The sequence below is a fragment of the Montipora foliosa genome, chromosome 12 (genome assembly GCF_036669935.1).
Source record: "Montipora foliosa isolate CH-2021 chromosome 12, ASM3666993v2, whole genome shotgun sequence".
In the NCBI taxonomy this organism is placed as follows: domain Eukaryota; kingdom Metazoa; phylum Cnidaria; class Anthozoa; order Scleractinia; family Acroporidae; genus Montipora; species Montipora foliosa.
Genome location: NC_090880.1, coordinates 6,345,704 through 6,373,203, shown reverse-complemented (window position 1 = coordinate 6,373,203; position 27,500 = coordinate 6,345,704). Strand labels below are relative to the sequence as shown.

The following is a 27,500-nucleotide window of genomic DNA, read 5'->3' as shown; positions in this document are numbered from 1 at the left end:
TGTCTTGAATCAAACTGGAATTTGTTTTCATGGCCCTCAAATAGCCCATGAAAATAATGCCTTTGGTACCTATACCATGAAAAAGCAGTGAAAATAAATTTCTGAATTTTCATGGTAAACTTACTAGTTCTACGATTTTCATGACCCTGAAAAGACACTGAAAACCATTGCAACTAGTACAAAATTATAAGCAGAGAAATGGTTTTAAACTACAGTATAATTTACTCTTTTTGTATGTTAGAAACTGTCATTTGCACTAAACATTTACTCTGCACCTCATTTATACGTTCTACAATGTTTAATGTTCATGACTTTTCATCACAGTCTTTCTATTCTACAGCTACTATAGTACCTGTTGGCTACTAGCTATTAAGTTGAACCTCCTTAAATGGACACCTCCTACCTTTCTACAAACATGCTGTAGTGCTCACTGAGATTACCAAATAATAAAAGGTCAAATTCTAAGCCACATACAAACACTTAAATACTGCATATTTAAGTCCAAATGGAAGATAAGACATCTGGTAATGAAAAAAGTTATGATGTCACAATTGCAAGTGGTACATGGACTCATGTAGCCACTAACTGGCTGTTTAGTGCAATTTAGGTATGAGTGAGTTTCTTTAAGTGAAGAGTGGTTGATTTCCAAAAACTGGTGCATCCAAAAACCAGGAATTCCAAATTGTGGCATTAGCAAAACTCACTGAGTTGGAACTCTAGGGAACTTTTGGGAATTAAAAGCAAAAAGGGTACTGTGGACTAGGAATTTAAGGAAATCTTTAGGAATTCCATTCAATGACTCAACTTGAGTGAGTTAAAATTCTTAGGAGAATTTTTTGCAATAGTACTGCATAGTCCAGTGAGACAACAATTAAAGCTTAAGTGCCCTTTTAGGATTTGATTCCATCTAGTGCCTTGAATTTTACAAGGTTTGGTCTTATTCAAAGCATGTCTTTTGAGATAACTGACTCTTCTTAATACATGTACTTGGCTTAAGCAGTGTCCCTTAAAGGCTCCAAACTTTTAACATAAAGTCACTGTGTACACGGATAAATGAAAAAGAAAGCTTTTATTCTGATGCACTCCATAAAATGTGAGAAATCGAAATATCAGCAACGGATTACCTTATTTGATGCACTCACGATCAGCCTTTAAGACGAACAGGAACATGAAGCATTACTCTTGAAAATTATACTCTCCAAGTCAGCACTTAATCGTTTCAATGAACTCCAGTATCTTTCGAATCTTGCTCATTTTTTGTCAATGTATAATGAATCTGACTATCATGCATTGGAAAGATTGTTATCCTCCGCCATCTTGGATAGCACGTGAGGAACCAGACTGGAAACTAGTGAGCCGTTTTCGTTTTGGTCAGCAGTCAGTGGTGACTATAACTGGGGATACATGAATTACCTAAGTAACCAGTCCAGGCTCTTTAGCTCTTGGGCGAATTTTGAGCGGTTTTATTCAAACGTTCATATCAACGATCACAAATTTATGGTGACGATTGGTTTGTTAGTTACCCTTTAATGCTGATCCAGGCAAGGAAATGCTTACAACAATTGAAGTAAAAAGGTAAGCGTTAACTATAAGCGAATAAAATTTTTATTTTTCATATATTTGTCTGTAAAATGGAGCCGTTCACAGGAAAATTTAGAACGATTTGTTTGAAAAACTAAAAACACGATTTCTCGCTTCTCAGCGAATCGATGCCCATCAAATTTAATCGGTTAACTCTCTTAGTTAATATCTTTAGTTTGCAATTCACAGAAATTTCAGAATATCAACCTTCCTCGAGTTATCGAGCATCAAAATCACGATTTTTCCCACTCATTTACTGTAAATTTTGCCATGTTTGCCCCACTACCAAGATGACGTTGGCGACCGTGAAACCTTCTATACATGACAAAAGACTGGCCATGTTTATACTGGAGACGCATAATTCGTCTGGGATGAACTTGGGCAAACATTTTTTCTGCGTCTGTTAAATTCGTATAGTATAAAGACTAACACAAGACGCATTTTGCGTCTCTAGTATAAGAACAGCCATTTCTTATCGTAAAAATGCTAAATGCTGTCACTTTAACTATGTACTGTAATCAATGCAGAAATTACCTGAGAAAGCTATTATTGATGTTTGTAAGTAAAGAGACACACTTTTAGAATAGAAATGATCAGTGATTTAGAGGAATCACTACTTGCATCATTGAAGTTTATATACATGTACTTTATTTTTTTTTAGTTGCCATGAAAGAGTATGAAGAGACACTTCCTGAAAAAAAAATTATTTGATGGGACAGCAAGGAAAGGTCCTTTACAGCAGACAAAAATGCTAAGCAGGCAATTCTGTCTCCTTGACAGTTATAGTTTGATGTACACTTGGGGATCTCTCTTTGCAGGCTTGTTGTAGTTCTGTGACTTTTCTGAAATGTTTAAGAGCTTTTGTTCATTTAAATTTAAAACAAGAATCCAATCCAAAGATTTTGACATGAATTAAATGTTTGAGTACATACAATAAAAGATTTAACTGCTTTTAAATCTGTAATGTGTTCTATTTTTTTGTCTGAGCTACAGTATGGTAGTAACTGTTAATAGCTTGACTGCAGTGGATTCTTTGTACGTAGTAAAACGTTTCCAGCACATTTCTGATTTGCTGGAATATTATTTTACGGGAGCAGAATATTATAACCTTGTTTCTTGAGTTCCACATGTGCACTTCTATTTCTCAGTTATTTTCAGCTATTTTTCTTGATTTTTCTGACCTTGTTCAAGAACAGTCCAGCTATTGCCCAAATCTTTGGTCTAATTCCAAGAAATTTCCAGAAATTCCTGGTAATTTAAAGCAAATTTGCATAATTTAGAATTCCAAGCAGCATTTTTTACTATTTGGAATTCCCAGAGATATTTTGCTAGGGTGTAACTTGATTCAGTAACAAATGAATAAATAAGTTTTTTAACTTTTTAGTGGCTTTCATAATGGTTTTATATTTAGTGCCCATTCACTTCTTCTATGAGTGCTAGTTCTAATTTTTGTGAGGAAAACAGTACAAAGGTATGCCTAGGCTGTATCATCATGACATTTGATGGTTTAAACAGCATTTTCATGGTTTCAACACCATGAAAATGCACTAGAATATTATTCATGGCATCATAAACCTAGTGGCCACTAAAACATGAAAATGGCCTAAAAATACCATTAAAATTATCATGGCCATCATTTTTTGTAGGTTTCATGATAATTTCATTGGCCATGAAAACCAAACCCCATGAAATTCATGTTAAAAGGATAGCATTAAAAGTCCATTAAAACAACAGCCCTCCATCCTGGAAAAACCATTGGTTTTTCATAGCAACAAAAAGCCTGTGAAAAGTATGGCATGAAAAAAGTATGAGTTTCTCAAAAATAATGGTTTTATCATGGCCATGAAACGTACCAAAAACCATGGGCTTAACGACTATGGAATTCCCATTATTAAGATCATGAATTTGCCATTAATAAGTAATTAAACTGCACTGATTATACTCTAAAAATGCCATGAAAAACTCATGGCATTTTCATGTGATTTCATTTTCATAGTGCTGGTGATCCTAAGTAATTAAGGCAATCAGTTGCTAATATATCCCCTCCCTACCTTACTTAAAAACTTCGTTAATTTCCAGGGGGATATGGCCGTGCATCACCGATCGACCGGGGAGTAGTGACGTGATCCTGATTGCAGAGAATGTGTGAAATTGTCTCCTCGGACCTGACCATCTCAAGGCCAAAACTGTGTATGTGTTGTACAGTAATATGTGTTCCCAGTGTGGTTGGTTCAGTGGCTGAGTGGTTAAGGCATCCGACCGGTAATCTGGAGACCCAGGTTCAATTCCTGGCTGAGCCAAATTCTCACTTAATTGCTTAGTTGTGCTGATTTCTGTTCCCAAATTAACCTTGTATATATATATATATATATATATAACTTCAGGTAAGTTCCACACTGATAAATCCAGAATAGTGCTCAACAATAATGGAGCGGTAATAACAATGTTTTTCTACTCAATATAGTTTCATATGGACTTTAATACAGGTCTGTTTCGTAGACCAACAAGGAGTTGGACCACTCATCAGTTAGATTCCATGTACACTGTAGCATCGCTGGGGTTTATATACATACATGCATACATACATACATACATACATACATACATACATACATACATACATACATACATACATACATACATAATTGACCGCTCCCCATAGGGGCTTTTCAGGGCCAATGAAACACAATCAACGAAACAACAGAACACAACAACAACTGTTAAGAATCCCAACTGGCCGGAGGCAAACCAGTTGGCTATTTACAAGTGCAGCTGGGAAGTTGAACCAGGGACTACCAGGAACAAATTCAACTAGTGGTTAGAGCGGGTCTTGAACCAGGGATATCCGGATCTCAAGGCAAGCGCTCTAACCACTGGGCCACACTGCCTCACATCAGTACCATCATATCATCATATACATCAGTAGCGTGATCGTTACAAGATTCAAACTTGAAAAACAATAGTAAAAAAGCATTTGTAAATTTATGATTGGTTGTTGAGGATGCGATTGAACCTAAGGAGAAAATTTCGCTTGTGCCTGCAAGTCGATACGAGTTCATTACGTTTGTTGAGCGTTGCCATGTCCGGTTTATATAGAATATAGAATTTCTCGGTACTACATAGATTACATCGTTTAGTAAGGTTGCTATAAGATTTGGCCTTGGCTAGAATTTTCCAGGGGATTGCGAAGTCTTTCTTTTGATTTTTTAGCTGCCATAGATGTCTGCTCAGTTCGGTGTCATTCTTTTTGCTTTCGTTTTTGAATGACATTTGGTGGTTTCGCCATCTCGTCTTGAACTCAGTGGCGGTGAGGCCGACGTACGTCTCTGTGCTTTCGGCGGCCGTGATGGTGGCTTGATACACTACTTCCTTGACTAAGCATTGTCCTTTCAAAGGGCATTTGTCTGGTACTCTGCAGTTGCAGAGTTTGGTCGGTGTTTGTTGTGGAGGTGGTATGTTCTGGCTTAGGATGGTTTTGTTGTGTCCATCGATGATCTGTGTTGTGTTTGGTGAACAACTATAACTTAGCTTAAGATTGTTTTTGTTTAACAGTTTTCTTAATTTATGGTTCGGTGGGAAGCACCTCAATGAAGACATCAAATCAATTAAAAGGGACAACCGCCTATTTGTAAAGGCCGATAAATCCACGAACTTTTATAAATTGGAAGCCACCAAGTACAATCAGCTCCTGCATGACAACATCACAAAGACCTACAAAAAGGCAGAGTATAACCTATTAAACAAAATTGACGTGAAAGCGAAAACAATCACCGAGAAACTCCGTATTGACGACCGCGTTGAAACGACCGCTACAAAAGAAGCTTTTATCACCCTAAAAGACCACAAGGACAATTTTGAGAATAAACCAACGTGCAGATTAATTAACCCGTCAAAACAGGAGATCGGAAAGATTAGCAAGCAAATCCTCGACAGTATCAACAAGAAACTGCTGAACGTCACGCGAGTAAACCAGTGGAAAAACACCTCCTCTGTGCTGCAATGGTTCAAACAGTTGCCTAACAAACAGAGGTGTGCTTTGATAACCTTCGATGTAGTGGAATTCTACCCTTCCATATCAGAGACACTACTCCAGCGTGCCCTTGACTTCGCAGCCAATTATGTGACCATTTCAGATGATGATAGTCACATAATCTTACAAGCTAAACAATCCCTTCTTTTCAACAACGGAAACCCTTGGCAGAAGAGAAACACCGGCACGCTCTTCGATGTCACCATGGGTAGTTACGATGGAGCTGAAACGTGCGAATTAGTAGGGATCTACATGCTCTCGCAGCTTAAAGCAATTTCTCACGGCATGGAAATTGGGCTTTACAGAGATGACGGCTTAGCAGTAATCGACCAAACCCCACAAAAAATTGAAAAAATCAAAAAAGAAATGTGCAAAGTGTTCGCCAAAAACAACCTACGCATTACTGTTGAGGCCAACAAAAAGGTCGTAAATTTCCTTGACGTAACATTAGACTTAACCACTGAGAAGTACAAGCCATATTCGAAGCCTGCAACAACTCCGCTCTATGTCCACAGCAAATCTAACCATCCCCCTTGCATAATAAAGAACATCCCTGAGGCAATTAACAAGAGATTATCTGAAATCTCATCAGACGATGAAGCCTTTAAAGAGGCAGCACCGCCCTACCAAGAAGCGTTGCAGAAAAGCGGTTATTCATACACCCTCAAATTCACCCCACCACAGCAGTCACCAAAATCCACCACTCACAAGAGAAAGAGGCAAAGAAACATAATTTGGTTCAACCCACCATTTAGTAAAAATGTTCAAACCAACATAGGAAGAGAATTTCGAAATTTGATCCAGAGGTGCTTCCCACCGAACCATAAATTAAGAAAACTGTTTAACAAAAACAATCTTAAGCTAAGTTATAGTTGTTCACCAAACATAAAACAGATCATCGATGGACACAACAAAACCATCCTAAGCCAGAACATACCACCTCCACAACAAACACCGACCAAACTCTGCAACTGCAGAGTACCAGACAAATGCCCTTTGAAAGGACAATGCTTAGTCAAGGAAGTAGTGTATCAAGCCAACATCACGGCCGCCGAAAGCACAGAGACGTACGTCGGCCTCACCGCCACTGAGTTCAAGACGAGATGGCGAAACCACCAAATGTCATTCAAAAACGAAAGCAAAAAGAATGACACCGAACTGAGTAGACATCTATGGCAGCTAAAAGATCAAAAGAAAGACTTCGCAATCTCCTGGAAAATTCTAGCCAAGGCCAAATCTTATAGCAACCTTACTAAACGATGTAATCTATGTAGTACCGAGAAATTCTATATTCTATATAAACCGGACATGGCAACGCTCAACAAACGTAATGAACTCGTATCGACTTGCAGGCACAAGCGAAATTTTCTCCTTAGGTTCAATCGCATCCTCAACAACCAATCATAAATTTACAAATGCTTTTTTACTATTGTTTTTCAAGTTTGAATCTTGTAACGATCACGCTACTGATGTATATAAACCCCAGCGATGCTACAGTGTACATGGAATCTAACTGATGAGTGGTCCAACTCCTTGTTGGTCTACGAAACAGACCTGTGTTAAAGTCCATATGAAACTATATTGAGTAGAAAAACATAGTTTTATATATATATATATTTTTTTTTTTGAATTAACAAGGCTGGAAATCCAACGATGTAGTCCCAAATAGCGACAGCGAACTACTAGCAGATCCATTGAATGAAAAACATATTGCCGTGAGTGGGAATCGAACCCGCGTCCCCCTGGTTACTAGTCGGATGTGCTAACCACTTAATAATCACTTAATATTTCATGGCAAAGCGTCGTGTATCCTTCGGATCCTACTAGCTTGGGACTACATCGTTGGATTTCCAGCCTTGTTAATTCAAAAATATAATTTGTTGTTAGCTGGTAGCCTGTGAATCATCCTCGGATGATCCGATGTACGTCCTGTTCCTGAATGTTAAACGCCGGGGAACCCCGCGGCTAACATCACCTCACCGATTGCTCTGTTTCCAGCAGGGTTGTCGTGATGGTGCAGTGGTTAGCACGCCCGACTAGTAACCAGGGGGACGCGGGTTCGATTCCCACTCACGGCAATATGTTTTTCATTCAATGGATCTGCTAGTAGTTCGCTGTCGCTATTTGTACACTCAAATCACTATATATATATATATATATATATATGACTGCCAGTGGAAAAACTGAAGACTTCATCTGCTATAAAAGTGCTCGATGGTTAAACCAGAGCTGTGAATAAAGATGAATTTCTGGGGTCGGACTAGTTCAAAAACATTTAATTGCTACTCGGAGTTTCATGCTTCTAATGAAGCAATCATCAGGCAACTGACAACAATAACAATTAAATGTTTTGTATATCATCTTTTGTATCCGTTATTTTTGGCATTGCCTGATGATTGCTCCGCAAGGAGCATGAAACTCTGAGTAGCAATAAATGTCTTCGACCAAATAATCCAACTCTCTCTCTCTCTCTCTCTCTCTCTCTCTATGTATATATATATATATATATATATATATATATATTTATATTTATAAGCTTAACCTCCATCCCAGACATCAGCACTGCACTGATGAGGCCCAGAAGGCCGAAACAGTACTGCGTGCAGTTATATATATATATATATATATATATATATATATATATATATATATATATATATATATATATGACTGAGAGTGAAAAATCTGAAGAGAACATCTGCTATAATAGAGCTATCTTTATAAACCAGAGCTGTGAATAAAGATGAATTTCTGGAGTCGGACTAGTTCAAAAACATTTAAGTGCTACTCGGAGTTTCATGCTTCTAATGAAGCAATCATCAGGCAACTGATAACAATAACGGTTACATGTAAAGATATATGTCAGTTGCCTGATGATTGCTTCATTAGAAGCATGAAACTCCGAGTAGCAATTAAATGTTTTTGAACTAGTCCGACTCCAGAAATTCATCTTTATATATATATATATATATTTAAACGAGACACAAAAAAATATTACAGATGCATTAATATTTTTTGAGGGAAATCTAGTTTCGATGCAATATTTCTGGCGTGACATTTTATAGGTCAGAATTTTTTAGCGCAGTTTCTATAAACCAAAAAGATGACGGAGTCTAGAAATCGTCTTGTTTGGCGTCTGAGTTGCAAATGTCTAGGCGTTGATAGAAAAAATCGCATTTGGCCTGTAAAATTTTTTGCCGAACAGAAAAAGTGCGCCAGAGGTAGCTGTTTGCTTTACTGCTACTGTCATTTACTGTTCCTGGCGGATTGTTGTATTGAATTGGTGGGTAGACAGCTACGATTCGATAAAATACAAACAATACAACTACCTTACAAATGTCCTGTACTCACTTTATGTCCTAACGCAATTGTCCCCTCAGCCTTTCTCCAAATGTTGCCTTGATTTCCAGATTCATTGAAAACTATCATTTTTCCGCTGAAGACATGCAGAGTCCCCATGTCTGCCCCATACATGTGATAATAGAAGGAAAAGCATCCCAGTTCTCCATTTCCAGGAAGAAAAAGTTCAAGCTCAGCGTTATCGCCTTGTTGTCGAGGGAATGACGTCTCAATAAACATATAATAGCCTTTGAAAGAAAGGGGAAAACAATTTTCCCTTTTTATTCAACAAAAAGACAGTTAAATTTATTGCCGTTGGCTTTTTGGGAATGTTCAGTCAGTGACCTGAAACCCGATATATTGACTAATAGAGATATTCGCGCATTCTGAGTGGCTAGCTTAGAGGTGAATAGCAAGTATTAGTATATACTCAGTGATCTTGGTGTTTCAAGAAATCTGATTGGTTCGCTGTCTCGGAGTAATTGAGCATTATTACGGAGCTTAAGCATGCGCGTTTTTCAGACGCGGACGGCAACCGGAAAAGAACATTTCGTGAGCCAGGACATTGGTGTCTCCCAGATTTTTATACTAATCATCTCTATATAATGGAGAAAAGATACTTAGTAATGTAAACGTCGTTGCGTGAAGATGAGTTAGAAGGGAAAACAGCTCACATCCGGTTGCTGTCCGCGTCTCAAAGCCGCGCTTGCTTAAGCTCCCTAGTCACTCCTTACGGAGTGAGTAATGCTTGATCCAAATAAAACAAAATGGCCGGCGTGAACTTGCCAGCATTTATGAATCGGAAATATTGAGAATACAAGACGATGCTGTGCTACAGAAGACAAAGAAAGCCACAAAATTTGGCCTGAGATTTTTCAAAGGTAAGGGAAGAGTTCATACTTTTGCCAACCAGTGTTTGACTACGTTTTTTCAGATAGTTATTGCTGAAAATTAAACAATCTTCACGCCAACAATTTGTTTCACTCGGGGTAATTCTCTCTTGTAGGGCTGGTCGCTCACCAAAACGAAGTTCTTAGTGAAATCGAGAAAGTTCGACATGGTTGCAAGGAAACAAGACGGGTGATTTTACAACAAACTAACGCTCACCTCAATTAGAGCCACCATTTCATGTGGATCCTTTACAAACTGCACTTTCAATTTCCATTTCAAATGAAACTCAAAAACTTTGATCGAATGGTGAAAATGTTTTAACAAGCAGACTTTTGATTTAGATTGCTGATTTAAACGGTGTTAAATGACCATTTTGCTGTTTGTGACGAGGATTTTAACGAAGGTTATTTAGATTTGCCATGTTTGAAGCTTCTGTAAACACTTTCGCGCTTGCTTTGTGCCGCTTGCACATTTTTCCACACATGAATTGACATGAAACTTACATCGACTTTAGATGTTTTTTTCTGCAATTGTTGTCGAGATCACTTCGTGAGTATATACTAAAACAATTGTTCTTTTCAATCTCGGTGAAAAGTGGCAGAATATTTACCTCGCCGCTTTGCGGCTCGGTAAATACTCTACCACTGTTCACCTCGATTTCAAAGAATAATTGTTAATTATTCACCTCTCAGCAAAAAAAGCAGTAGGACAAATTTATTGGCTTCCCTTGTCGCTTCTTTTTACCGAGGAGCAAATTTCATCGATAAAACTTGGCTGATTCTCCAACTTGTGTGGTACATACAAAACAATTATTCACCTCAGTGTTGGTAAAAGCAAATGCCCACCATTATTCAGCCCCAAGTTTGAACTAAAGGCTACAAGGTTCATGGTACTTAATCTGGGTTAATAGCAATATCTCTGCTTTGAAGATCTGAGACAAGTTTTTTCTTTGGTTGGTTCCAGACTTGCATGTCTTATTATAACAACGTAAATGTTGGATGCTATTTATTTCCCTTTAAGAATCACATATACACGAAATTCCACATTTTTGTGAAATGAAGCTATAGTCATCTTAACTCTAACGCGCATGCTAATCTGAAAAACAAGTGAAAGGTGATCTAACCTGATCCGGTCGTATGATCGGATGAAGGACCAGTGCTAAAAGATGGCGTGCCCCCTGTGCCACTTTTCCAATCAAAAACATCTGAGAACTGAGATTGATGCCATCCAAGGCACAACCCAGAATCAAAATTGCATGACACTGAAAAAGATCGGCATATTTTGGGTTAAAAGGTTAAAATTAGACGCATACACAAGTTCTCTTCACCAAACACACTGCTTACATAGCTAGTTAACGCGATATGGCACACATCCACAAAAGTGAAGCAACTTAACTTAAGGGTATTCGCGGCCGTTCATCTCAGTTCTTTTTGACGGCCTGTCGACTCCGTTGCAGTTAAATGAAAGACAGATTTCGCTTCGCGTTTACAGTCAACGGCAGAAATAAACTGAAGTTAAATGTTTCATTAATCAGGTGAAGAACATAATAATAATAATAATAATAATAATAGTAATAATAATAATAATAATAATAATAATAATAATAATAATAATAATAATAACAGCGATAACAACAACAATAAAAAAAAGTCTTTATTCCTCAAAAGATAAAGATACATATCTTAAGTTACAAATTTCTACGTTTGATAAAACTACTCTAAAGGAAGCCTTCCTGATTGTACTCGAGTATGGCCTTGTCTGCAGCAGCGTAGAACAAGCATTTTTTTATTTGTTTACTGAAGTTTTACTATCTTCTCCATGCAACAAGCTTTCAGGTCAACAATTTCAGTCCAAGCAATTTACTAGGACAATTATCACAGGAAGCAAGGTAAGGGAATTAGCTCCCATGAGTCTCCTAGAGCTCTGTGGAAGAGCAAATGAAATAGCAACCGGCATGAACACTCCGGTATTTTATGAATATCCTCAAGTTATCATAGTAAAAGTTCTCGCGGGATAAGGATTTCGTTATGTTCATGGGACTTGCCGTAAAGGTAGCTTCATCTGTCTGTTCTACAAAATTATGGTCTAAACGTAAAATTCACCGTCAGAAAATTTGTATTTAAATCACCATTCCAGAGCTTCAGGCTTTTAAAGTAAAAAAGTAAAGTGGTGCATTTATATAGCGCCCTTTCACTAACGTCTCAAAGGCGCTTTACAATGATCAATTTACCCCCAGCGGACCGGAAGCATATACAGGCGCAAATTGCAGCCGCTTCTAAGCAGTCCATGCATGCTGGTACTCATTTTACCGACCTCGGAAGGATGGAAAGCTGAGTGAACTTTAGCGGGAAAGAAGGTCGCCAAATATTCCACTCTCGGCAGAACCGGGAATGGAACCCGGGACCTTAGGGTTGGAAGGCAGAGATCTTACCACTGCGCCAACCCCTCCGCTCCAATAATAATCTCCAATAATATATGCGAGTTAAAAAGGTCAAGTGTGTTAGATTAAAGAAAAGTTGACTTACCAGGATACCCTGAGTAGGAAAAAAATAACTCATAGCCTTTTCTTTGTACAATACTATTTGAATGAAAAGTTATTTCAGCGAAATTTCCAGTGACACGAACCCAATTCCCAATTTGCTGTCCGCAAAATACACCAATGGTATCATTTATACCATTAGCTATCCTCAAGTAGTCGTAGCTAAAATAAAGAGAAAAACAATGATACTAAAGGAATATGTGGCTCATACAAGAGAAACGAAGGAGGGGAGGTAAACAGATAGCACGTGCTCTACCATGGAGGAAAAAATCTATGATGACCATAAAAAGCTTTGAATTGAGAAAAAATATGGAATAAGGATTGGTAACTTACATGCCAACACTACTAATAGCATGACCGTTGCGGAAAATTAATTTAGAATGGCACAACTTTTAAGAAAGCCATCGCCAAAGTCCAGTCACGTGACTCTGGAGATAACGTCCATTCGGGTTGTCAAAACGTCTCTTGCAAAAAAAAAAAACAGTGCTTGTACAAATACCCTGGGATCACATGATATTATTAAATTCTGTTAAGGTTGGTTCACTGTCTTTTTAGGCAGTGTATTTGAAGCACTACGTACTAAATCTTGCTGAATGAAAACGTATTCTGTTTAATTAACAGTAGCACATATTTGACTTCCATACTTACGAGCAGTTGGAGTGAGATTCCAAATTGAAGTAATTAAAGTAAATGATCAAATCCTTCCCGTGTGGAATAGAAATCCGATAAACACAGTGTACGTTACTTGGATAGTAGTTTGGATATGCAGGAGTTCTCAATGAACCATTTTGAACAGAGCCACAACCTATAACAAAAGAAATATGGAAATGTGTTAAAGCGTTTTTGGGGAGAGTAGGGTTGGAGCAGTGGTGACACTAATGGGTCCCAGGTTCGATTCCAGGACTAAACATTATTTCCTCTCATCAAAAACCAACATTTCATTTTGAACCCTAACCCTAACCCTTAATTAGCGTGGAACCTGTGCTCGGTCATATGATAACGAGTGAGACTTAAAGTGATTACGATTATGATTATTATTAAAAGGATCTCAGGCTTGAAAGTTGTTTGTTGCCCAGCCAATTACCCTTGGGGGCAAGCAACATGAGTTCCTAATGGTCCCAAGAGTGTACTGTCCTGAACATCTAAAGGAATATTATTCTACCCGTTCCCAACAAAGCAGTGTTCTGAATCACTTTGAGTTTGAAGGTATTGTCAAGCTTTTACATGTGTTAGTTCAATATGCCAGATACAGCCCCTAATGCGCCGATCACAACTGGCACCACATTCACTTTCTTCATTTTCCACATATTTGGCATATTTCCTATTTCTTTCCTTAGTTATTGGCACTTCTCTATTTTCTCCACTTCTTTGTTTTTACTCGTGCGTCTCCTGGGGATGGCGATGTCGATGATCTTGACCTCCATTGCTTGCTTATCAATGAAGATGATATCAAGTTATTATTATTATACGAGTATCAAAACGTATAGATGCAAAAAATCTATGGCATGTATAGGGCGCACAGCGTAACCTATACAACCTAAAAGGAAGTTTAACTAGTTACAAAACAATATATCTAAACAAATAATCCTATAAAGTCTTCAAAAATATTCAAAAAAGTATAAAATATATAAAAGAAATTAAAAATAATAATAAAAAGTTAATTGTTCATCATCAAAAAAATTAAATGTTCTAACTTATAAAACAGCTGCTTTGAAATAACGAGCTATATGCAGCAAGTAAGAAATGGTGGCTATTTGCATCTTCTCTAAAACACACTTTGATCAGGCACCAACAAGCTTCTTCATAATTTCTTCTACGTCTTTCGACCATCCTCCCAATGCGTCAATGATGATGTTACATTGCTGTACCTCATAACCAGGGTGCTGTAGTTTTAATTCTTAAAGTAATGGTCCATACTTTATTGCCTTCTCTTCAACTTTCTTTGCACGGTTATCAATCCAGGGGCAGCTCATTTCTACGGCCCAGACTTGCTTTGCCTTGTGGTCCACGAAGAGTACGTCAACTCTATTAGCTCTAACAAATGCGTGTTCTGCATATACCTATGCAGATAGGTTTTGGTTTCACAGGTGAGTACCAAGGAGGAACACTTTCCACCAACTTGAGACCTTTGCACTTCTCGAACAATAATATCTTCAGAGCAGCATTGAGTCGGTCCAAATACTTTGATTAAGCAAGTGTAGAACATCCTGACAAAATGTGTGGAAGTGTCTCTGCTTTCTTACCGCACAGCCTACAGCTTACATCTCCCTGGGTTGTTTTGGTCTTCTGCGCTGTATACACTTTTGTTGGCAAGAGTTGTTCATAGAGTTCGCTCATACCTTCAACTATATGGGTGGGTGCCGATGACCAACCCTCCATGCATGCAAAGCACGCATCTTGACTAAGTTCTTCTTTCCAACGCGGAGTGAATAACTGCCCGTGCCAATTCTCTGCCTTGATCGTCTCCTGTAGCTTATCTATCATTACACACTTCAAGTGTTCTTTGATCTTCGTTCCCTCAACTTCTACCTCTGGTCTTCTAGCTAAAGTAAATGAAGGATTTGGATACCTAAGAGATAAACTAATTTCCAATTCCTCTGCATATGTGTGTGTTTTAGTTAGTAGTGAAGAATGACCTTTCTCCACTGCTCTCTCCTCAAACATGTGGACAGTTCTCATCGTAGGGTCTGCATTCTGATAGAGCTTTACAATGCTTTGATCTTTGTAAGCTTGTATTCTTGTTCAACGGATCTCAGGCCACGCCCTCCTAGGTGTCTGGGTAAATACATAACAGCTGTCGAGCTCAGTGGTTGTTTTCCTCCGTTCTCGTGAATTATCTTTCTTGCCTCTCTATCAACTGCTCTCAGTTCCGTGATAGGCCAGTGTTGGGTCCATATCAAATAGTTAAGCACGGGAAGTGCGAATTGATTGGTTGCTATTACTCGGTTAACATCGAAACTAGACCTGATTACAAACATACGTTGAAGGTAAACCTTTGCTGCACTCACGAGGGCTAGCTTCTCGTACTGTTTCACTGTCTCACATACTCCGAGGAACTTATAGCTTGAACCTTCTTTGATACTTTGAACCACTGACGTCTGATCGAGTTTAAGACCTGCTGCATCATACACTAGAACCCCTCTCTTGACATGAATAGTATTGCACCTCTTCGAGTTCCACTGTAATCCAATATCATTCATTGCTGCACTTGTGGATCGAACTGTATTAAGCTTTTTTGCGACGAAAAAACTTTGAGATCATCGATATACAGTACATGAGTACCAATTGGTTTGGATAGCTTATATCCCTCTGTTGCATTAAGTAGCCACGCTACTGGATTTAAGCAGAGTGTAAATAGACGTGGACGTAGTCATCGCCCTGAGGTAGTCCTCTCATAAACCGAATAGTGCGGGAGGTCTCGGTTCCACACTTTGTTCTAACAATGATTTTGGTGTTCCAACTCTTTAGTAGTTGCCTACGCCATACTAAGATTTCGATGCCCTCTATGGCAGTCCATCGTAACCATTCGATCTATCATAAGGTTGTCCGACGTTCCACTGCATTTCGCCTTTGCACCTCTTTGCTCATTCTCCATCAGTTCATACTCAGTCGAGTGACGAGTGTCTATAGGATCTTGTAGACACGAGGTAAACCATTTGTACATGTAATTTAAACACGTAATTGGACGCTGATTTTCTCTTGTGAATTCTACAGGCTTCGGTATAAGTATAGTCGTTCCTTCAGAGAACCAAGAAGGGTAATGTTCAGTGCTCTCAGAAATAGACACAAAGGCATTAGCCACACCCTCATGAAGTACCTGAGCACGTTTCCACCAATAATGAAAGAGTTTATCTGGACCCGGAGCACTCCAATTCCGTTTCTTCGATAAGATCTTTACAGATTATGAAGGCCCCACGACTCATCAGAGGTTGGGGGTACCTTTTCGGCAATCGCCTCTCTAAGGGGTCGCAACCATTTTACATCTTCGTTACCAGTCCCACTCTTCTCCCATAAATCCATCCAGAAGCTACATGCTTGATGAACGTTCTCAAATGTATTGTCTCCGTTATCCCTTACAAATTTAGGTCGACCCTCTTCACCTTTGCACAATGCACCAAACCTCGAGTATACACTCCTTGCGTCCTGCTTGAATTGACGATTTAGGGTCTTGGTTCGTCTTGCCTCTTCTGTTTGATGTAATTTCCCTTCAACTTTCGTAGCTGTTTTTTTTTTATTTTCCATATAGTTTACGAGTTCAGCCGAAGAGATTGCTCTACATTCTTCTAACAATAATCTTCTATTTTTCCTTCCTTTCTTTGTCAACTTTCTATTTTCTCATAAGCGCTCCAACTCCGCCTTTGCAATAGATATCATCTTCCTGAGGTCCATAGCTTTTTCCTCGCATTCTTTCTTTTTTTTTTTTTATCATTTAAAACTTTCCTAGGTCTTTCGCTTACATTGGGTTTCTTCCCATTTTTTCAACAACAGAAAAGCGGCCACGGTCGAATAAAGTACACAATTAGCAATCCATAGAAAAATAAAAGGATCCGCCACCGGTGATATAGTGTGTTGGTTAATCATTTCACACGACAATATTGATATTTTCAATATCCCTTTTGATGGTTTTTCTTTAGTCCTAGTGTCGATTTCACGAGCTCCATAAGCACCCGGTTGACTCTACACGAATTCAAACACTTGCAAAGCCTTTTCTTTTAGCGCACGTGCCTCAGCAGTTAATTGATTTTCTGTAGATCCCATAGGAGTAGTGCTGTGGATGTTATGCAAATTCATTCCATGTTCAAGCTGATTAGCATATTCTTCTGTCGAAATGTTATTAATATTTACTATATTTTCATCGTTATTTCTTTCGATTTCATTTCCCTGCCGTCTTCCAACTTTGTCTAAAATGTTGTTCGCTGCATTGCCTAAAGATTTCTCTAGTCGAGCTGCCTGGTTTCATAGATTTTTTCGTGGTATTGCAAAATGTTTGCAACATGCTGATCCCATAGTTCCTTCATGATTTCCATATAGCCTTTCTTACGATTATAATCCATAGCTTCAAGTGCATTTGATTTTGTTATCAGTACAGCTTTCCTTTTACATTCGAGCAGTGTAGAATTCATTTCGTCAGTCCATTTTAATCTTCGATTGCCTTGAGATTGTCTGTTATTTTCTTCCATATTCAGGTTGTCCATTAAACTCAAACGAAAAATAACTAAAAAAAATATAAGCTTGATTTCCTTCGCTATGAGACAGCAAAAGTCTCTTCTGTTCGGTTTGAAAACTGCCATAGTATATAAATACTTGTTCAGATGGGTAGTGGTGCTCTAAGCTTCTGCTGTCTTGGAGGCTTCAATATATTTTTTTTCTTTTAAAGTCTGCTCTTAAGCTCTTACGATCAAGCCTTCTGTCTCCTTCTTTAAGAGTTCAGTTGTAATCCATCTCCATGAATCCCCTCCTGCTTTATCTGATGTTTGTTGAACAACCTTTCCATGAAGAGTTTTTTTCTCTCACGTCCTTGATAGTCTTGGAGATTGTGTCCGTCAACTATAATCTTCTCCTTCAAAGCAGGTTAAAGCATCTACTCTGTGCTTCTCTAAGGTTGCCTCGTGGGGATTTGCTTTCCCTCTTTACACACTCGTCAATACTAATCAGTCCTTAGCACCATTCCGTCCTCAGTAGGTTCAATCTCGCAACTTTATTCCTGGTGTGCAAACAGTCATTCATTGCCAAGATCATTCTTGTTCTTCTACCTATGCTGACCAGCTCTTCCAATGTCTAATCTACAATACCTGAACTCTGGCGTACCACATGCCAGGCATTGATGCCACTGATCATATTACCTCCGTTCAGTTTCAATCTACCAGATCTTCTTAAAGTGCGCCTAATCCTAAATTATGTGTTTGCCGTCACGTTGGTGAAAACATTAGTACTGTTTGATAACATTTTTTGCTAATTTCTTTTCCTGAAGGTCAAATTAAAGAGATTTTAAGGCCAGGAACTTCAGATAAACTCGATTTGATCGCAAAATCATCTCAAAAGTAAAGCAATTGGCTTCCCTCGCTGACGTCACAAATACATTAAGTTAAAGACCTCCTTTCAAGTGGCCGTGAACGAGAACATCACATCTACAAACCCTTTCATATTCGCAAGGATTCGATGGTTCTCCTTACTTTTTTTTCGATTTTCACTAAATTATGCATTCATTTTTAAAAGAAAGAGAAAAAAATTGGGATTAAGGGCGCTTTAACTCTTGTGATACACGGCTACGTTATTTTGCCCTTCATGTTTGTGTCAAGAGTCTGGTTAACTATAAAATTCCAAGGTATTTGTTGCCTTCCACCTCTTTTTTCTTGGTGTGCTGGACGTAGCACTTCCTCTTCTCATTTCCAGGACAGCACACTAATATAGCCCAAACGCCATTTTGATATCTTGCTAAAAAATCCTTACCCTTTGAATAAGTAAGTTTCGTCTTTCTTTGCTAGCACCACCGTCTATGAAGTGTAGTGGACCTCACATTCTCTTCCAGTCTGTATCCAGCTCCCAACGTTTGTAGTACAAGGGTCAGTGGCAGCATAATGACTATAAGCAGCAGTGGCGAGAAATAGTCCCCTCTTCTGTCGTCAACCTGCCCAAGATTCGATCCTCCTGAAGTCAACACTGTCTTTCAGTTCATGCTGTTGCTGAGCGTAGAGATCAAATTCTTGCTTGTCCCGACCATCTCCCGGCATTACAAGATCCATAAGTGTGGCACACGTCATATGCGTATGCCTTCTTGTAATCTATCCAAGCCATGGACAAATTGTCAACCTTCTCCGGCAGATCTTCAAAATTGTCTTATATACAAGCAATTGATCTTTCTTTTCTCGGGATCCTTCTCGGAAACCCTTCTGTTCATCTGATAACAGTCCGTTCCTCTCCAGGTGATGGTATAACTTCTTTCCAAAGATTGCTGTACATACATAATCAGTAGGCAAGTAGTTGCTGGCTTCAGTGCACTTTGCTGGGTCCTTCCGAATAAAAAAAATGTTCTCCTCTGACCATCCACTCCGATACACAGTGTTGCAAGTACTCTTGCAATCTAGGGAGTATTCTTGTCAGTGTCTTCTTACACCAGTACCCCTGAACTGGATCTGGGCTGGCTGCATTCCAACTTGCCATTTTGTTCACTCCTGTTTTAATGACCTCAACAGTGATGTCGATATTCTCTTGAATCTTTGTTGTATTGAGTTGCTATTCAACTTTCTCTAGCAAAGATGTCCTCCCATTGTGAATAACTTCCTCTGACCAGATCTTGCTCCAAAATGTGATTGTTTCAGGGGGGTCAGGTGACTCTGTTTCTTCCCTTTCCTTTCCATTTGGTGTTTTGTAGAGCACTAAGTGATTCTGATTAGTTGGGTTGCTTCAACTGTTGACATTCCTCGTCATACATTTTGATCTTAATTCCAAATGCCTTAATCTTCTGTTTCAGCATGTCCCAAACATACAAAGCGTCCATTTCCTGAAGATCATTTGTTCTGTTCAACCTTTCCCTCTCTCTTTGTTTCAGATTAATGTTTCCTCTTCAGAATTCTTCAACTATGAGCAGGTCCTTTCTCAAAGTCTCAATGTTCTCCTTCACTCTTCTTTTCCACTCTTCTTTGGCTCTTAAGTTCTTCTCCTTTTTTTCTCTTTCAGTATTCCCATTTTTTTTTCTGTAAACACATATGCAGCAACTCAAAGTAAAGAATTCAGCTCAGTGATGTTATAGGTCTAAATCCTCTTGACGGCTTTATTAACTTTCTCAACTTCTGCTTTCAACTTTCTTCTATCACATAACTCGAGTGACAGTAATGCTACTCTCTCTTCCAGACGCTTTAATTCTAGAATCAATCAATCAATCAATCAATCAATCAATCAATCAATCAATATGCCTCTTGTTAAATTCGGGCTCCAAATGTACACAGAATGTGCCTAAGGAGTTGAATGGACTGAAACCACCCACCAAGTAAGGTCGTCTACTAAGGAAAAGTAGACCGGCTTACCAAGAGGGAAAAACGAGAACGATAGGTGAAATCCATCGTATTGAACAATCGGATCCGTATGAAAAAACAGCACAGCAACGGTGTCGTTAACAAGCACGCTTCTTCCGGTTTCCTGACCGCAGTACGTACCAATAACACGATTGCTACCATCACTAATCCTTAAATAGTCGAACCTAAAATAAAAATGTTAAAAACAAATTAAAATTTAAAAAATTGAATATAATTATGCAAAAAACAGGTTTCCCAGTCTTCTCCACTTGGTCTCAATGCATACATATGTAGAACAGTATTACATATACTAAAAGCACTCGAAAGTATGGCAAAAAATGTATATTTGTGAGGTTCATGACACATGTCGATTAATGCCAGCTATATTATTGTTAATATAAAATATTTCATCTTCTCTTCTTTTCCTGCACGACATTTGCGCGCTTAAAAGTTACATGAAGGAAAAGAACATTTTTGTTACTTATACAGTTTTTGTTTCTTGTGACTAGGTGGCCATTTTATATCTAACAGGAATAAGGTATAATACGGAATGTTAATCTTTTAATGCAATGTTTATGTCGATCAGTACTGCGCGCTTTCGTGTTGTCTTTCAGTCAGAGATTAGATTTTTTTTACTTCTCTTTTTACGTTTAGCTAAAAAGACAACGCACAACTTTGCAGGATGGTATAGCCAGTACGTAAGATAGACAGGAAATTTGTTAGCTAAGAGTGTTGACGAAGCACCGTTTTTGTACTTACACACAACTTGACGCGTATTCCAAGTGGAAATAATTGAAGTAAATGACTAGCTCCTTGTCGCAAGGAATAGCAACACGATAAACGCAATCTGTGTTTCTAGGATAGTCGCTAGGATATCCAGGACTTTGAAGAGTGTTGTTTACGACAGAACTGCAAACTGAAAAAAAGAATAAATAAATAATTAAATAAATAGGTACAAAATAAGAAAAAAAAGTAAAAGAACCCGCGGGATAAAAGCTAACCTTAATACAATCAACCTATTTCGGGTGTTCGCTCCCCTGTAAGGTCTTTATGTATTTATGTGTTTCTTTGTTTCTTTCTTTCTTTCTTTCTTTCTTTCTTTCTTTATTTATTTATTTATTTATTTATTTATTTATACATTTATTTATTTATTGGCTTATTTATTCAGGATTTTTACATTATTTTTCCTGGAATATTTGTAGAAATTGAAACCATGACAACGTAGTTTTCTTTGAAACTCCCCAAAAAAGACGAGATATGAGTACTTTGTGGAGCAGGTCTGGCACAATGGTGAGAGCACTCGCCTATTTCCAAAATGTACATAGTTCAATTCCCACACTCGGCCTCACGTATGAGTTTTGTTGGTTGCTTCTTTACTCTGCTCCAAGACGTTTTTCTCAGTGTACCCCCCTTTTAATTTACCCTCTTCTAATAAACCAATGTTTGATTTCAGTCGATTTGAGTTAACTTAACAACTGTAATTAGAAGGCGAAGAGCAACCAGGTGGATGTACTACTAATAAAGTCAATGTCATGCGGTTTATTGAAACTTCGGAATGCATACTAAAAAATACCGCATAGGGAACAAAGCGTGGTCAATGGGGTCTATATGTTCAGTATTAACAAATAATTACTGAATTATAGTACATTAAACAACACTGTACCCTAAACTACACTATACCAATAAAGAACTACCAACTAACTAAAACTAACTAAGAATAGCCCTAATAATACTTATCTCGGTATAAAATATTCTCCAAAACAAAAATCCTAAAAAAGAAATAAAAACTGTGATACTAATGTAGAATTAATAAGGAATACGATACTTATCCATTAACGTAAGTTAAAAAAAAAAAAAAGCAAAAAAAAAATATGCTCATGCGCTACATTATCAACAAGGAAAATCTTGCATAACATAAACAAGGAAGTCACACAAGCCACAAAGTTAAACCCCTTGAAGAGTACATCAAACTGCATAGAATGTTTTTAAACCATACCAGATAAGGACGAACACGCGTTCATAAGCTTCGACGTATGTGACTTCTATCTATCCATCTCAGAGCAGACCCTCATTAAAGCACTTGACGATGCCAAGTCACCAGGATTACCAAAAAGGATCACCACATTATTAGGCTAAAAAGTCCTTATTCTACCACCAGAACTTACCATGGGCAAAAAAAGAACACTGAGGACATGTTCGACGTAACGATGGCTTCATACGACGAGGCCGGAACCTTCGAACTCATTGGTGCTTACATGCTTTCTTTAATCTGCGCCAATTAAAATTCAAAGATGAAGTAGGCCTCTACCAAGATGACAGCCCGGTAGAGTGTAAAGCCCCACGGAGAGAGATAGAAAAAACAAAAGAAGAAGTAAGAAATGTATTCAAATCCATTGGCCTTAAAATCACAATAGAAGCAAACAAGAAAATCGTGAATTTCTCGTAACTTTTGACCTCACAAGTGGATTCTACAAACCATTCATGAAACCAAACAACAAATTACTGTACGTCCACCGACAGAGAAACCTCCCTAAAGCAATCTTAAATAACATCCCAGAGACCATTGACAAGAGACTAACCAGTATCTAATCAAACGAGAAAGTTTTCGACGAATCAATCCACCCGCAACAAACACATGGAATTAGAGAGTTCATGCCCCCACAGAAACAGATACAAACTAAAAGGTTTTAAGACAGGACCACAATTTATAGTCATCATGGCATACCCACGGAAATACTCTGAAATGTATTCTCTTAAATCAGTTGGGAACATTCCGAGTGATTTACCGTTTCACTGCTACAGGTCTGTTTCATATGATCAACGAATGACCAGACTCATCAGGCAACTTTAACGAATGACCAATAAATTGAAAAATATTTGTTACTATCGTGATCATAAATGCGTTATATCATCTTACAGCTCTCTTTCTGTGGTATGAACTTCCTAATTCATTGTTTCTGTACTGTTGGGGCTACATAAATTTTCTCTGTAAGGTATAAATTACATTTCAGAGTATTTCTAAGGGTATGCTATACTGCTCATAAATTGTGAAGCTTATAAACTGTTACGTTATCTTAAAACCTTTTAGCACAAATCTGTTTCTTTGGGGGCATGAGCACGCCAACTCGTTGCGTTTGTGGAGGGTACACATAGGTCATTCTTGCAGATGATTACAAATTTCTTGTCAAGGTGCAAACTTCATTTCTTGCTATTATTAGAAGTTTTGCGTTTTCTGAGAATTTTGGAGTCTTTCAATGTCCGAATGTGCTTGATAGTTTTATGGGAGTGTCGGAAGGATGTTGTGTGGCTTCTTCATCATCCCCACGTATGCTTTTGTTGTTGTTTGTGTTGCTACTGTAGCTTGATAATTTATCTGTCTGTCTATTGCTCTGTCTATCTCTCTATCTATCGCTTTGTCTTCCTACCTACCTACCTACCTACCTACCTACCTACCCTCCAACTCACCCACCTATCCAATAATTAAGTTGGATGCTAAGATTCTCCGTTTTTCCTGCTATCGCTTATTTGTTAAACTTATTGAAGGAAAGGCTAGCGAAGTCCGGACGGCTTACCTCCTGACCAGCTCCGCTTTTATAAGTTTTATACGATGAATTTTACAGGAGATTGAAATTTCGAAAATTGTCGTGAAGGGCAACAACGTCTTGCCAAACTAAATGCGATTTAAACAGAAGAGCATTGGAAATACTTTCCGTCACAACTATTCTCGTTCTTACCAAAAAAACGCAAACTTTTAAGGTAATTGTAGGCTGACGAGTTTTTTTCAGAAAGCCATTTGTATGTTGTTTGTCTGTTGTTATTGCCAATAACATGCTATCATTATCAGTGACCTCAAAAGTAATACCATTGACATCTTCTATTGAAGGTTTGTAGTTTGCAATAATTATAACTGATCGATGTCAAGAATAAAACGACTGAAACCATTCTCAACTTTACGAGATTTGCAGTTGATTCATGTCTTATGCTTTCACTCTGTCAGGATCAATGAACAGAAAAATCGATTTTGCCGAGTTTTTTCGAAGTTATTCATAAAAGGAAATCGACGTTAGTTTCTGTCGTCTTTATTGTCATAGGTCGCAAAAATGACACCATAAATGTTCAAATTTAGGTGAACAAAGTACGTTCCTCCTTTTATGGGTCGTGTTTAGTGAACAGTACGCATCCCTTTGGGGTTTTACCGTCTTGTTTTGTTCTGGCTTACTTTAAGATATCGAGTTTGGTTTTATAGTTAAAAATGTCATCGATACATGAATGTAAACTGAATTTGTGACTCAACCAAAGCACATAACCGGTTCTGCTGTTGAGATTTAAAGGTAGGACTGTCAACCTACATCTACTGATTCATACCACTTACTTTTAAATGTAGTAAAACTGAGATAACGCAATAGTTTGTTAGTTTAATTATTTATGTTCATATTATGTGTACTCTTTTATACTCAGGGACTTATCAATTAGTCTTGTATCTATGTACTACAAGAGAAGATTTATATAGCCCCAACAAAACAAAAACAAAAAACCACCAAATTAGCGAGTTCATACCCCCACAGAAACAGAGTTTTAAGCTAATGTAACACTTTTATAAGCACCATAGCAACCAATACTTTGGTCCAATATTTAAGCAATAAAGGACGTTTTCCTTGTTTCGATAGCCTCGTCTAAAAACGAGGGCGAGATGGGAGGATTCGAGACAGTTATGCAAACTCGAGACGCTCGAGAATTCTCCCAATTCCCCCGAGTGTTTAGATGAGGCTATGGAAACACGAAAAAAAAAGTCCTCTATTGCTTTTATAAAATATTTCTCAAAGATAATTCGACAAATTAAGGAAAATGCTGTCTTTTTTTTCTTCTTGACTGAAACAGATTTTCTTGACACACTCTCATATTTCCTACCAACCAATCAAAACGCGCGTCTGACAATACATAACCAATCAAATTCCGTGTGATGTCACAGCCGTGTCCGTACTCTCATATAAACACAGCTATTGACCAATGAGAGTGCGCGTACTATCCATATTATTTTATAGTAATATTTAGTCGAGCCTAAAACCGGAGCATTAAAAGATATTTCTAAAATGCATGTTTGCACTTGATTTAATGGTGACTATCGTATTACAGCAAAAAAAGTGGTAACGTTACGATAAAGTCTTGCCTTGATTCTTGGCACTGACATTAGTTTATCTCTTTAAATTCCAGTAAAGAAATAACTGTGGAGCTATATCTGAAGATTGAACTAATCAATAAGACATAACTTTTTCTGTGACTCTGAGTTTCACGCTTACGCGATCATCAGACAGACTTTAATGAAGACTATACCTCGCTTACTTTAAAGTAGACTGGGAAAACACGAAAATAGGTTAAGGGTAACGTTTCTAGTACCACTCCCGATCAGCCTGTCTTTCCCACCGTAAAGAAAGTTTCGAGTTGGAAATGCCATTTACCTGGTTACGTGAAACAAATGCAATGTGTAATGTGTTGGTTCCACAAGTTATGAATTTAAAAATCGTTTTCGCAACCACAAGTCCTCTATGATTACTAAGAAACGTACTTGTGAAGTTGCTATTCATTTTAACAAAGAACCTCCTGCTCTAGCAGATTTTGAATTTTAAATTATTAAACATTTATGTAACCGTAGCGTCAACAATAATAGTCTTGATGAGCGTTTGCTCACAAGAGAGGCCTTTTGATGTGCTGAATTATGCACCCTCAAAAAAAATGGACTTAACAAAAGTTACGAGTTCAATTCCAGGAATAGGATTCGTTTACTATTTTTAATTATGTAAAATATTTTAAAATCTCTAATCTCTTTGCTAGCATTATTTTGTAACTTATTTAACTCCTTTTCACTTTTTGAAAATTATATTCCGAGTAGTGATATTTTTACTGTTCAAGAAGCCAGATTGGGCGAAACGTCCACCTGAATTAAAGACCGCAAACGAGAAAAGTTCGCATCCTCTCCCGTTTATTGCAGTTGAGCGCTGTCAAGAATGAATTTCAAAGTGAAGGCCTTCGAGTATTCAACAAAGAACATTCCGCTGGCACCCAAAAATGCGTACCTTCAAGCACTAATCGCGAAAACAGAATCCTTAATTCAACGTATGCGCTGGAAATCTTTCTTTTTTCTTAACACGAACACCAATGACACAACTAAAGAATCTTACGGTTTAAGTCGAAACGGTCACCACCTCATGTAAAGGAGCTGAACGAGTTCGAGGACTGCATGCTTGACATGATACAGAGAGTTGAATTCAAGACCAATACTTACTCTAACGAACTTCAGAAGCAACTCCGTAAAGAGGAAATACGAGAAGAAAACAACATCTTTGTGAAAGCAGACAAAACGACCAACTATTACAAGACTACACCCAAAAGCTACGCGACACTTGTAAACAAAAACGTTACGAAGATCTACAAGAAGACAAACCCAAATGTACCAGACATAGTAACTCTAGAAGACAAGAAAATAGCCCAAAAAATCGAGCTCGAAGACCGAATTGAAGTCTCAGCATCAAGGGACCCCTTCATCACACTAAAAGACCACAAACCCGATTTCACCAACAATCCGACCTGCAGACTCATCAATCGAAGCAAATCCGAAATTGGCATCATCAGCAAAAAAATCCTTCACCGCATAAACAAAGAGGTCATCCATGCAACCAAAGTGAACCTGTGGAAAAGCACTAACAACGCCATAGAATGGTTCAAGGCAATCTCAGAAAAGGAAAAGCACGCATTTATTACCTTTGACGTGTGCGACTTCTACCCATCCATATCTGAAGACCTGTTACTAAAAGCATTAGATTATGCCTCCAAATTCAGTACAATCACCCAACAAGACCGCCACATCATCATCCACGCGAAAAAATCGCTCCTTTACCACCAAAACTCTCCATGGACCAAGAGGAACACAAACGACATGTTTGATGTTACAATGGGCTCATACGACGGAGCAGAAACGTGCGAATTGATAGGAACTTACATGCTCTCCCTGATCGCATCTAAATTCAAAGATGAAGTTAGATTGTACCGTGACGATGGTCTTGCAGTCTGCAAAGCCACCCCAAAAGAAATTGAAAAAACCAAAAAAGAAGTC

At 38.1% G+C, this 27,500-nt stretch overlaps 1 protein-coding gene across 4 annotated transcripts in view; it reads right to left on the bottom strand.

Moving 5' to 3' along the window:
- Positions 1-27,500, bottom strand: part of LOC137978896 (neuropilin-1-like) — a 76,268-nt gene that overhangs the window by 46,430 nt on the left and 2,338 nt on the right. For 3 of the 4 annotated variants that reach the window (XM_068826014.1, XM_068826013.1, XM_068826011.1), the window contains exons 2-8: positions 22,558-22,696; positions 21,152-21,308; positions 20,405-20,577; positions 13,029-13,185; positions 12,367-12,542; positions 10,965-11,102; positions 8,963-9,198 (exon numbers count right to left, since the gene is read on the bottom strand). In XM_068826014.1, the coding sequence (XP_068682115.1) occupies positions 8,963-9,198; positions 10,965-11,102; positions 12,367-12,542; positions 13,029-13,185; positions 20,405-20,577; positions 21,152-21,308; positions 22,558-22,609 (1,089 nt within the window). In that variant the 5' untranslated portion in view covers positions 22,610-22,696. The remainder of the gene's footprint in view (positions 1-8,962; positions 9,199-10,964; positions 11,103-12,366; positions 12,543-13,028; positions 13,186-20,404; positions 20,578-21,151; positions 21,309-22,557; positions 22,697-27,500) is intronic. The other variant, XM_068826012.1, reaches the window with a different exon arrangement.